Genomic DNA, 13,403 nt, shown 5'->3' with positions numbered 1-13,403 from the left:
CAAGGTCAGAAACATTGAACTAGAGATATGTTTCTTTCATCTCGGTCAGTTAGTTCGCGAACTAAATGGCTCTTTGTGTCATTTGGCTCTTTGTGTCATTTGGATCTTTCATATCTTCGTGTCTTATGGATCTCTAGCTCATTTCGTTCATTCATTGAACGAGATTGTGTCCTTATCTCTGTGGCAAGTAGGTAGATTAGATACCTACATTACATATACACTCTGTATCTATAGTAGGTACCTAAATGCCTAAACTATCTGCTTTGTTCTCCCTTATTTCCCGCGCGCCGCACTTGAAATTTAATTGACAATAATTATGAAATGTCGAGATAAAAATGCTATTGTATGAATTATTATTTACGTTGGGATGAATGAATGAGCAAAAGACACATTCGTTCAATTGAACTACTTAAAAGATACGGTCACTTTGGTGATGCAGATCAAGTGACACGTATCCTCTCGGTGACAGGGTCTTACCCACGTCTAGTTCAGACTTGAATAAATCGCCAAGCCTCGTTGTCCATTCCATTTCGGTGAACAAGCTCAAAAACCGTTTAGATGCTTTTTTGAAGGAAAAATAACGCAGTCAAAAAGTAGTACACGAGATATAGTTGCACCAGCAAATGCTGCCAGGCTATAGCAAATTATAATCATGATTATTATGCCATCGCCGGTGTGGGCAGGTTTACAAAGCGTATATTGAATTTATTTTAGTGGCGCCAAAATAAATATCGTTTATCGCTTTCCAGCCAATTTTATTTATGCAAATATTTGAACGCCACCATATTACTATATTTTGGCGTTAATGAAGTCTCTAAATATCACATTTTTAAAAAGGTAATTCACATAGAATTAAGAATAGTCCAGAAACCGCATATGCACATCAAACAGAAGGCGACTAAACTGCTCATAAATGAGTTGGTTTACGTTTTGACCCATTAGTTTCTTTGTAAACGTCGCTCAATACGCAACTCCTGATTTGAATTCAACTATGCCGTGTTGTGTCTTCTTAAAGTGTAGAAATACCACTAGGATCTTAAAGAGACAGGATGGTGTTACATTTCATGTGTAATTAGCAAACGAATGTTTAAGTAGCAAATGCATTACATAAAAATTTAATTATTTTTCCATCTGTCAGATTGTCGAAGAAACAAGATGGAAATTTCGTTAGTGTTGACAGGGTAGTAATTTTTTTAAGCCCTACTTTGCTCGTCTAATAAGAGAAATAATGAAAATTGGACCTCGGATTAAACAGCTCTGTGGTGAACATTTGACAGATATTATCTTCAAAACATCAAATACTATTTAACATGATATAAAAATATCAGTTTTATATTAAATTAAATTTGTTTTATATTTTAAGTTTAAGTTCATTAATTTAATTACACTTATTAAATGACCTTTTATTTATCTACTCTGTTGTGTCTATCAATATTTCCGCGTGCACAATAAAATTTTAGAGAAATTAACCGATTGCTTTTTTTTACCTTACATTTGTGTTATGATTATTTTTTTTCCTCTATATCAATATATCAATAAAATAAAAGTAAAATTAAAGTAAATCTTTAAAGTAGAGTCTTTTTTGATACCGAAATATATAAAAAATAATAAACACTTTTTTAACACTGTTTTAAATTGTTTGGTTTCCCCTTTTTTTACCCACTAAACTCAGAATTTAAGAAAAAGCATGTATGAGAAGATTCAAGAATGGCTATAATAGAGGAAGCGAAGTCTGTACAATATGGCGTTCTTTTCTCTCTGCCTGCCCTTACAGAAACCTAATAATGGTATGTATGTATATCTATATTTGTACTACTCGTATTAGGTGTTAACATAAGTTGCGTCGTTTTTCGCTCTACAATATATTATGTTTTCTTTTACGTTACTTGTATTATTTGATTACAACTCATCGAAATGAAATGTCAAGTAGACAAAAGTGAGCATTTTCAACACCTTCTTTTCACGTTTAATTGAGAAAATAAAGCTGCCAAAACTGCTCGCAATATTTACGTAGTGTAATGAAAGAGAATACATGAATACATTTTGAATCAGGTTGTGGTCCCGTGGCTAGCGTTGCGGCCTTGCGGATCAAAGGTCCGAGGTTCGAACCTCACTCTACCACAACTTGATTCTCATTTTCTAAAAGTGAGTTATTTACAACTCGTTGAAAATGGCCTGATAATCGAAATATTTGGGTAAATAATAAAAACGCAAATACTTTTTTTTATTTTAATTTTTACATGAATTATTTACTATTTTGTTGTTTGTTTTTGTGTCCTCTTGTTCTCTTCATTCGGGAGAAAAACAAACAAAACTTATGTTAAAACCCAATACATAAAACATCTCATTTCTAAAACCTTTTTTTCGTTGGTTTTTCCCGTCACTTTGACGTCACACGTTATGCCCGCCTGGTGCGCTTTTAACTCCCATATTTTCTCCCTGGACTATGGCACTTGAGCGGTGTTTTTTGTTCACATTATAGATTGGCGAGTCTCTATCGTTTTGAAGACCCAAAACCCACGTTTTTGTTTGGTCCTACCTTGAAATTAATGTTCATAATCTATTTATTATTCCTACTATTGTTATTGTCGTACGATTCCACCTTATCCTCGAGATCAAAAATAATTTACTTAGATGAAATAATGTTTGAATCGATGTATATATACATGGAAAATTAAAAAAAATAAAAAAAAATTTCTACTAATCAATTAAATTATAACAAAATTTTAGACTCTCTTAAATTAACTAAATTGCGAGAACGAAAAACATCGACCGATCTTACGACCTTATATAAAATAATAAAACCAATGTTTGATACCCCTGATCTACTGAAATTGATTTCATTCTATGTACCACCTAGATTAAGCAGAACATCTACAATATGTTATTGTCAAAATTCTCGAACGGTAGCTCAATATAACTCACCTATTGTTAGATTACAGAATACCGGGAATGAATATGCATCACATTTTGATATATTTAGTTTATCTCTGCCTAACTTAAAAAATAAAGTGACCAACATATTTTTATCAAAAAGAGCAAATCATCTTCAGAAGATTGTGTATTTTGTTAGTGTATAATTTCTTTAAAATATATATGTACTTCAAGTAATCAATAATGTGTACAGTACGAGTATATTAATATTTCATACTCGATTTTTTTTTAATATTTTTATTTTTAAGCACTCTTTATACCACATATATGTAAACGGCAGAAATGCCGTATATAAATAAATAAATATAGCGCCATTTTTGTGAAAATCGCCTCAGGGGCGCTGTACAATAAATAAATATCACAGAACGACAGAGCGCATGGACAGTAAGAAATACAGGCCCTTTTTTTAAAAAAAAATATTTGACAATCAAGTTTAGAGTTTAAGTGATATTTTAGAAAATAAATTTATAAAAATAGAAGTTATTTTACCACAAGTCTTGCAGCTACTGAGCGCATGGACGGTTGGAATTTACTAAATTTATATATTTGATAGTTGATAACATTCACCTATTGAAGCTAGATTACTACATATATAAGAACAATATTGCACGATAAACAATAGGTATTCGACTTTAGAAGAGTTAAGGAAATGTGAATGTTTAAATATAGACAGAACGGTGAATGTTATACCGTGTATAAAGTGCCAACTAAAACCAGCCAATGACAGGTCATAAGCCCTGTAAATGCCTAGACTTCCGTATTCCATTTTAAAAAACATCGTCCCTCTTTTTTGCTTATTTAAACTTATTTATACTAACATATTACAACAGAGATGAAGAACATTTTATAGAAGGTAATGTAGAAGTATGGGCATCAACAGGTATTATGACCTGTCATTAGCTGGTTTAAGTGGCCACTTTACGCACTGTATAACATTCACCATTCTGCCTATATTTGAACATCTGTATTACTTCAATTCTTCCATCTGTTGACGTTTGTGAAGTTAAAGAGCTGAAACCTTTATTGTTGCGGGTGAGATTCATATGATTGAATTATTTCACTCACATACTAGGCAACGTCTGAAAATATTTTTCATTTTTTATACTTCTCTCAACAATGTTTTGAGTTTGTCCAAATGTTTGCAGACAAGGCCTAGATTCAACCCCCTTGGGAGCTGTTAATATTATCATATTACAAACAGAGATAAAGAACATTCTAGAGAAGGGAATGTAGAAACATAGGCATCTACGGGGCTTATGACCTGCCATTGGATGACTATATTTCTACGTTCCCTTCTCTGAAATGTTCTGCATCTCTGTTGTAATATGTTAATATTAACAGCTCCATAGGGGGTTAAATATAGTTCTTGTCGGCAAACATTAAGAATTCTAAAATTATATTTTTTTGTGATTATTTTGGAGGTCTCCTGTTCCAACAAAATAATAATAGTTACATAGCAATGGAATCCTAAAATTACTGGAATCCTAATATTTAAAAATATTTAAATATGTCATTCTGTGTTAATGGCACAAAAAACTCAAAAAAATTATCTTGAACTCGAACGATAACGAAAAAAAAATTACTTTAAAATGAACCACAAAGACTCGTTCATTCTTAAATTGTTTTAATTGTATGGTTTTCTTGCTTCCGACAATCAATACTTTTATATTTATTAGTTGCATAAAAATATGTTATTACGTGTTCTAATGGTGGAATTTAGTTGTACTAAAACATTTCACGGGTAAGTAAACAAAACTTTTCATAATGGTTGTACATGTTAACGAAAATAACTCTAATAATTAAATGATTGTAAGCGGGCGTGTGCATTTTAGCAGCACGCAATGCATGGTGCAAAAACATAAATAATTTATTTGAAACTACTTACTTTTCAAAACAAACTTGGTGCACGGAGAAACACCTAGTCAAACTTCACAACACTCCGGTAATGCAATGTCTAAACCGGTTTCTTATCGAAGAAAACTGAATGAATACGAATTTAATAACAATAATTTGCGCAATGCTTAATTTCAACCGCGATTTTCAAAACACCCGCGTGCTGTATAATAAATTACCGCGAGAATACACCATTCGTAACTGGCAAACGCCAGGTTCGTACTGATCTTGGATTGCGGACTCAAAAACGTTAACAATATTGTCTTGGCACATTCGTCGAGATCTCAGCTGCTTGCAGAAAATATTATCTACACTCCATATCTATTTAATAAAATACACAAAAACCAGTAAAATTTTCACTTTTAAATTGGTTAAAATAGGTGGGCCGAAAATGTTTAAACTATTAGTAAATAACTATTTAATTGTAACAATATCTTGTATTGGGTACCTCATTTTCTTTTTTAGCGAATAAATCTACCTTTTGCGACATCTATGAAACAGTTACTGAACTATTGTTTTGTTTTGTTGACGCTACTGAACGTACCTATCACTAAATATTTTAATAATAAGTAAATATTTCAATAATTTTATGAACATTATTATTTTTTGTTTTAAAATTAAATCATCCATTTTATTTAATCCGAAGAAACAATTACGATTTATTCAAAAAAGTGCATAACCGTTAGGATTAAAAATTATTTTTTTTAAGAAAGAGGCGAAGTTCCGCCTTGGAGCTAGATTTTAACGCGTGGATATATTTTTATTTCTTGCTATTGATTTGATCTTATTTTATTGTATAGGTATTTATGAAAAATAATTATAGTTTTTCATAATTAAAAATAAGTCAATAATTTTTTTAAAAATAAACTGCAAAAGATTCCTTCGAGCCGGATTTGAACCAGCGACCTATGGATTACAATCCAGATAACTCTACAGTCCACCGCTCTACCAACTGAGCTATCGAAGGTTGGTATGACAATGCGTTAAAATTTAATATAAATAAAAACTTAGGAAATATGGCTTTTTTTTAATAACAAATACCTATTTTCGTGAAGAAAACTAGATCGGATTCAAATTTTAAATATCCTTGCCATAGAATTATATTCGTCTAAAAACCGCGTACACGCATCAAACTGAAGCCGACTAAACTGCTCATACATGAGTAGTTTTATGTTTTGGCGATTAGTTACTCTGTAGTTGTCGCTTAGTACGCAATTGCATGCTGATTTAAATTCAATTATGCCGTATTGTGTCGTTTGTAAGTGTCGAAATACTGCTGGGATTAAAAGGGAATACGGTGGGATCACATTTCATGTGTAAACAGCGAATACACAAATAATGTTATTTCAGAATTATTTTACTGTCTATCAAAAGTAGACATTTTGTAAGTATTGCCAGGGTAGTCGATTTTTTTACCCGGCTTTCTATTAATAAACCTTAGTATAATATTAAGCGGCATTAATTTACCTAATTACTGAATGATTATTAAGTATTTTTTCTACGTTTGCCTAATAAAAGTACCTGTTTTTCTTTTATAGTCCAGTCAGTAAAATATTTTTTGTGGTAAAACATAACATAACATTACACAAAATTATTTTTAATTTGTGTCATGATAATATATTGTTGGCGGTCTGGTAACATTACGCGGCCACTTCACGCATGCGCTTAGGCGGTCAGACTTTTAGACACAGTGCGATGTACACAAACATGAATCTATGCGCTTTGAGGTGTATCATAATTCTATGATCCTTGCATTGGGCTTTAAAATTGAAAAATTTTATACTGACGTAATACGCATTGAATAATATGATTTACTCAAACATGAGCATGTTTTTTAATTGTCCAGTAAAAACATTTTTTTTGCCAATAAATAATTATTTACACAAATATTTCGTTTCAACCTAGATTCCCAAATAATTTAATTTTACATAGACGCAATACAACTGCAGCTTTAAATCATTATTCCTATGTTGGTAAAAAATATTTTAATAATCTTCCAGAAGCTTTAAAATCAATATTAAATATTAAAACATTTAAATACAAATTAAAAAAACATGCAAGACCTAATATCCTAAACTCCATGCAGTAGAAAATTGTGTATCTTTTAGAATATAATATCTAATTTTAAGGAACCTGTTTTAGATAAAGAAAATAAAATATAATATGTATATTCTTAGAGGTGGGGGTCAGTGCAATTCAAGCTCGTGACGTCACTGCGACCTGTGAAGATCTATTGTGATGGGATAATATATACAACAATAAAAATTAATGTAAAACAAACTCCCTCTCTAAAGTTTGATGAGTTTTTACTCTATTATAGATGCTGAAACATTATTATGTACAAAACATTTGTAATTTTATACTTATATTGAAGACAATATTTTCAAGACAATAAAAAAACTGTTTTAAAAAAATGCATTTTAAGAAGTCTCTCATCTTGTTGTCTGCGGGAATAATTGGTTTCTTTTTTTAATACATAATTCCAATTCGTGTTACGAATGGAGTTTATGGCACACAAGTCGACAAATTGCCTCCAGGATTCTGTCGGAAAAGCTGGGTCAGGTTTACAAAAAAATCTAGATCCTCTCATGCATTATAAATGAAACCTTGTTTTTAAATAAATATTTGTTTACTTATGACTAATCGTACAGAACTGTACTAGAAAACTGGGAATCTAGTTGTGATAGAATAGATTTCAATCCTCGGGCTTCTAATCCGTGAGTATACGCCACTATGACAGACCAACAGAACAAAAAATTTTTTGTAATGTAAAAATAAAAGAGTTATGTATCATGTTTATGATAAATTATAATTATTTCACTTATGCATAGTTTATATTTTACAAAAATACCAGTACATAATACGAGAAAACCAATCCGGGTTTTTTTAATAATTAGACACCAGCAGGTAATACTTGTTTGACAAAAAGTGAATATCTTTGTCAGCAAAAAATGAATCAAGTCTGTTGTGTCCAAGCTTCTACTGCCTTATTAATTGCAGCAGCTATATTGTTGTTTGCTTGAGCAAGTAACGCCATGGACTCTGCCATACTACTGCAGCTCTTTGACAGTTGTTCTATCTGCAGTGAGTGATTGTTAATTTGCGACGAAAGTGAATTATTATATTGCGATTTAAGGCGTTCTTGAAGGCGACCCTTCTTAGAATGGTACTCTTCACCTCTATGATTTGTTTTCTTTCCCGATCTTAGATTCTTATCCATATTTGAACTCTGTAATAACAAATAAACAAGATTTTAATAAGTTTGATTACTAAAAAAATTACATAGTTATCAAATATTTCAATGTAAAGGTCATTTTCTGTTAGCAGAGGGAGTTAAAAGCAATAACACCACTTTCCAAGATCTCTGTTTTTGGGAAGACAAACAAAATCACTAGCAAAAATACAATTTCTTCCAAGTTCAATGTGCACATTGAACTAAAAATAGTATTTTCTATGCACAAGTTGCACATTGAACTTAGAAATAGTCTTTTGCTACTGGTTTTGTTAGTCTCCAAAAACATGAATATAATAATTAAGTAATCATGGACAGGCGTTTTTGCTTTGAATATAAAAAGGCCCCTACCTGTGTAAAAAAATTGGAAGCAAGTTGTGGTAGAGATGATCACTAGACAACATAATACAATTGCAGTGATCGGTGATCATTTATATATTTTTTTAATTTCACATGGACGCCCAAGGGGCATTTACAAAAATAGCATTGTAGGTAGATAAGTACAAACATAGTAAGTAATCATTTTTAGAAAAAAACAACATAATAATTCTTTTAAAGATGTGAGAGAAACAAATAAGGATCATACAGCAAATAAAAATTAAATTCAACGTTACAAAAAAAGATAAAAATAAAATCAATGTTTAGTACAGTTCGGTATTTTAAAGTTAATAAGATTCAGGAGTTTGCAATAATTGAGCTCTGAATCAAACATTTGAAATAAAAAAGGAAGTAGTTTATTTTTCTAGGATCTTTTAATAAAAGTAAAATGAAAGAATTTAATAGAAATAGCTAATTAATGTTTTCTGAGGGAATATTCCATTCAAAATTTACAAATCTCAAAAACATTAAAAATGAAAGAAGGGGCTATGAAACATTGCAGTGATTAACACCTAGTTTCGGGTTTTATTGTACACACATTTCTCCATTTCACTCAGAAACAAGAATAATAATACAATATTCATCAATGAAAAGAAGACAAGTATCAAATTGATAATAATAATAATAAATTTGTCTGATTTATACAGCGCCATTTTTGTGGAAAAATCACCTCAAGGGTGCTTTACAATTGTATACGTTAATTTACATAAAGTGACATTATATTTCCTGATTTAAGATTATGATAAACTAAAGAAGTGAGATTTTAGTTGGAATCAGAACTGACTGAGACTGTCGATGATTCGTAAGTTTGAAAGCAATTGGTTCCAGGCAGAGGGGGCGGCAACAGCAAAAGCACGATCTCCGAATCTAGTGTTTGGGGAGTGGCGGATTTCGAAAAGTTTTCTTCTGCCTGAATCAAATGCTGATCTAAGAGTACATTTTCTTTGACATGTATTTTCCCTAAAACAAAGGTCCGATAAGTATATTGGAGCCATTTTATGAAGGGATTTGAATGCGGTCCAGCAAAGCTTGTATTGTATTCTCTCTGGGCTTTTTAACCAGTGCAAACCTCGAAGATGTTGTGAGATGTGAGAATATTTTTTTATTCCCGTAATAAGCCTCGCTGCTGCATTGAAAACAGATTGAAGTTTATCAGTTTGGTATTTTGGGAGATTTGCGTATATTCCATTACAGTAATCCAGATGCGAAACAACATAAGCATTCATTTTTTTTTTCATTTCATTTTCACAAGAACTTTAGTTGCGTCTATAGGAATATTTCTCCGTACGGATTTGATCTGCTGGAGATGGAAGAAATCAGCACTTACTGTTTTATTGACCTGAGAATGATGAGAAAGATCTAAATCTGAATGAACACCGAGTAGTTTAACATTTATACTAGGGGTAAGATGTGTGGGTTATATGTTGGTGTTACCTTAATAAATATTGCTTCTGGTTCTTTTTCAGACGGTTTGGAATTACTTGATTCTAAGCTTGATGGAGCGCATTGGTATTCCATTTTTAATTTCAGATCTGGCAAATCCTGCAAGAATTTTAAAATGTTGTTTTTTGACTACAGTAGTGAATTACAGCATACTATATTTATTTATGACCAATGAGCATTTTTACATGATACAAAATATTGATAGGGTTTAAAATGATTAATTCAACAGACAATATAATATGAACCTGAGAAATCATTAAATTGTACGAAAGACAAATAAAAAATGGAAACTAAAATTGAAATTTACTAAAATTAGAAGAACTCACGCTTTACTCCACAAAAATCAACAGTGAGCACACCCAAATTAAAATACTTAACATATTACAACAGCAATACAGAACGTTTTAGAGAAGGGAATATGAAAGTCTAGGCATTTACGGGGCTTATGATCTGTCATTGGCCATTTTAAGTGGCCACTTTATACACCGTGTAACATTCATCAATCTGCCTATGTTTTAACATCAGTATTTTTGTTTATATTCAATATCATAATGGTTAAGGATTTTTTGTAACTAGATTATACAAATGAATTAAACAGCTAGTGCTACTTTTCCTCTAATGAGGAAGTTCAGTGGTTTTTTTCAAATGTTTTATTCGTTAATAGACTGTTAAACTAAGTCAAAAAAAAATTTTTAATTTTTTACATATCGTATTATCGGCGCTACGATGTTTTAAAGTTTTGTATTTCTGAAATAACTCCGCGTGTGACGTCAGAGGTTCATTTCCGCTTATTCCCATTCGGTTCTTCCTATTGGTCCAGAAGCGACAAGCAGACCGGAAATCTTCCATAGCTCTCAGATTATAGGTTGATTCACATGAACCAATGACGTCATTTAAAGTAGTGCGTTTTTATTAAAATATTTTTTATTATTTTTTCTGTACATTTTCAAGAAACTTTGCCGTACAATTTAATGCTCTAATTTTCACCCCACGTAAGAAAACATTTTTTGTATCCAATTTCCCGTAGGGCTGAAGTTCCTCATTGCAATTTGGTCATGAGAAAGAATGACAATACTGGACATAAGCCCTCAATACAATTTTCCAAACTCACATCGAAAGGTGCAATGAAAGCAGTAGAATTAAATTCAATAAAATCGCGGTTTAAGAATTTGAAAAAAATAAAGTTACTCGATTTCGAGGACAAAAAAAAATCTTTTAGTATGAGCGAAACTGAATATAAAGACCCTCGGTATTTAAAACAGTTTATGAGTATGTACAGGGAATGTTTTCACAGCTGATTTTTGTGGAGTTAAAGAGGGTTTATTGATGCGAGTGAGATTCATCTGACTAAATTATTTCACCTGACAATAATTATCAATTTTTATACTTCTTCTCGGACCAGTTGGTCGAATCAACAATATGTTGATTTCACCTTTTTTTTGTGGAGAAGGACTGTTATATATTATTCTTTACCTCAGACGACAAAAAAGACTGATCATTAGAATGGCTTTGATCATCGTCATTCACACCGTATCCTTGCTGTCCACTAGTATCTTGAGAATTTATAATACTCATTAATTTTTTTTCAGCTTCAGTAAGTTTGTTTGATCCCTGATTGCCGTGCATTTGCGAAAGTCTATATTTTCTGCGAACACCACTTCTGACATCTTTGTAGGTCTATAAAAATGATTTACATAAGTAAGAAGTATATTTATAATGGGTTAAAAATGTAATAAATATTATTTTAAATAAACATTCTCACTTCTTTCCATTGTGCGGTAGTTTTACTTGTACCAGACTCCTGAGCATTGAGTGCCCTAGCTAACTCTCTCCATTTTAATTCTCTTTCCAATTTTGGGTGTGACAGTTTCAACAATACGGGATTTTGTACACAAAATTCAATCATGTATTCTTTCTGATTCTTTGTTATGCGACGAGAGCGTTGCATATCGAAAAAAATGCAATTCTAACGTTTTGATTTCATATCTTCGAATAAAACTAACCATCAAACAGTCAAAAATTAACTATTTTAAAATGTTATCTGTGTTTTCTTAAAATATTTAGTTTATGTTTATTCATTGTTAATGTTGGATAATATTACGTGAAGTTTGAAGGTTTGAAGTTCTTATAATAAAAATAAAGCGAATCTGACAGTAGAGATTACCATAGACTCAGAATGCAATCGGTATTATCGATAATTCAGACAAAATGCAGGAAAAATATGTTTCTGATCATAGACAAATCCCCGTAAACTTAGGTAGGTACTTTGCAAAACAACGCTTTGAAAAAACATTAAGGCTACCAACACCACCCCGATCCCTGGAGAGGTTTTTTTTTATAAATAATGACATATTATAAATTGTTCAAAAATATGTTTTTACTCATGTAATACGATTGTATTGAATAATTATTCTTCTCTCGAAAACATTTACTTCATTATTTTTTTCGCATTAATTTTAGTGATATGGTATATATTTTCATTTTATTTTTTTAGCTGTCGGTCTGCTGTCAATTATGAAAATACATATCGGCTATTCTTAATTCTATGCGGCGTTGATATATTTTTAGCTGTGCACAGGGCCAGCCGGTATGAAAAATATAAAAATCAATATAAAATATTGTTAGAAATTGAATATTTACCACAAAAATTCTCTTCTTAAAAAAAAAATTAGTTCTTTAAAAAGAGGTATCAAATAAAATTTATTACTAATTTCAAATGTTTAAGAATATTACAGAAGGTATAATTTTACGCAGAAATAAAGAAAAATATTACAAAATTTATGTGATTTAAAATGCTTGTATTTCTTTTCAAAAACAAAAAAATAAGAATTTGCTTAGACTTTTTTTAATGCTTAATCTATTATCATGAAATTTTAGTTCAATAATTAGTCTTTATACGAATATCGATGTACCAAAGTTTGGTCGAAATTTTAAATGGCGTAATCTGCCAGTCGAAAACTAATTATAATTTATTTATATACAACTTATAAGTATAGAAATACTTTTAAAAATTATTGATTTTATGTGTGGTATGTTTTTTTTTAATTGCGTGACTTTTCAAAAATATCGTTTGAAAATGGCAAAATTGTATGAGTCCTTATTTTTCGTGCGTCTTACTAGACTACAGTAGCTTTACCGTACCTTCATTTTTTGCCTCTCGCAAGGGCGTTTAAATTCCGGTAAGATAACTAATCATGCTTTTTTTTTATAGATTTATAATTATATAATAGGTACATTTTTTTCTGTACAATCTCCGTTTATACTTTTTAAATTTTAATGCTGTTACTCTCCAAAACAGAGACTAGCTCTTGTGCTTGAAAAGTGACTCACACTATTGCATTTATTTAGTAATTTTAAGTTATATAATTTCGAATATACATGAAAAAAAAATGAAATTATACAAAACAAAAAGAAAATAATAAAACAGTAATACCTACTAATTTAAATAGAAAACCATTTTTACTCCGGTTCAAAAACTTTCTTTAGATTTACTTTGAATTTATTTACTGACATAATATTAGTT

At 30.8% G+C, this 13,403-nt stretch overlaps 1 protein-coding gene, 1 long non-coding RNA gene and 1 other non-coding gene across 3 annotated transcripts in view; all 3 read right to left on the bottom strand.

Moving 5' to 3' along the window:
• LOC148275480 (uncharacterized) overlaps positions 1-5,051 on the bottom strand; it is a 154,901-nt gene extending 149,850 nt beyond the window's left edge. The window contains exon 1 of the long non-coding RNA XR_015824014.1: positions 4,820-5,051. This is a non-coding gene — a long non-coding RNA (uncharacterized LOC148275480). The remainder of the gene's footprint in view (positions 1-4,819) is intronic.
• Positions 5,052-5,705: 654 nt separating this feature from the next.
• Positions 5,706-5,794, bottom strand: TRNAY-GUA (transfer RNA tyrosine (anticodon GUA)). The gene is given in 2 exon segments: positions 5,706-5,741; positions 5,758-5,794. It is a non-coding gene; the product is annotated as a tRNA-Tyr (tRNA).
• A 1,821-nt stretch (positions 5,795-7,615) lies between these two features.
• On the bottom strand, positions 7,616-12,073 carry LOC148275478 (uncharacterized). Its single transcript, XM_088235665.1, has 4 exons — positions 11,643-12,073; positions 11,354-11,557; positions 9,872-9,979; positions 7,616-8,056 (listed from the first exon to the last, which is right to left on the bottom strand). Exons 1-4 carry the CDS (start codon positions 11,826-11,828, stop codon positions 7,784-7,786), a joined length of 771 nt encoding a protein of 256 aa, XP_088091791.1. The 5' UTR covers positions 11,829-12,073; the 3' UTR covers positions 7,616-7,783.
• Positions 12,074-13,403: the final 1,330 nt, after the last annotated feature.

Source organism: Micrasema longulum, unplaced genomic scaffold, assembly GCF_059751315.1.
Source record: "Micrasema longulum isolate JH-2025_06_02 unplaced genomic scaffold, ASM5975131v1 h1tg001415l, whole genome shotgun sequence".
Classification (NCBI taxonomy): Eukaryota; Metazoa; Arthropoda; class Insecta; order Trichoptera; family Brachycentridae; genus Micrasema; species Micrasema longulum.
Note: the sequence above shows the minus strand (reverse complement) of the source record. Positions and strands in the feature narration are given on the sequence as shown.

Excerpts from the sequence above, each read along its gene's own strand:
- LOC148275478 (XM_088235665.1), bottom strand. The coding sequence starts at position 11,828 with ATGCAACGCTCTCGTCGCATAACAAAGAATCAGAAAGAATACATGATT. Across the intron at positions 9,980-11,353 it reads AGTCTTTTTTGTCGTCTGAG|GATTTGCCAGATCTGAAATT; the intron begins GTAAAGAATAAT and ends AAATTCTTGCAG. Across the intron at positions 8,057-9,871 it reads CAGAAGCAATATTTATTAAG|AGTTCAAATATGGATAAGAA; the intron begins GTAACACCAACA and ends TTGTTATTACAG.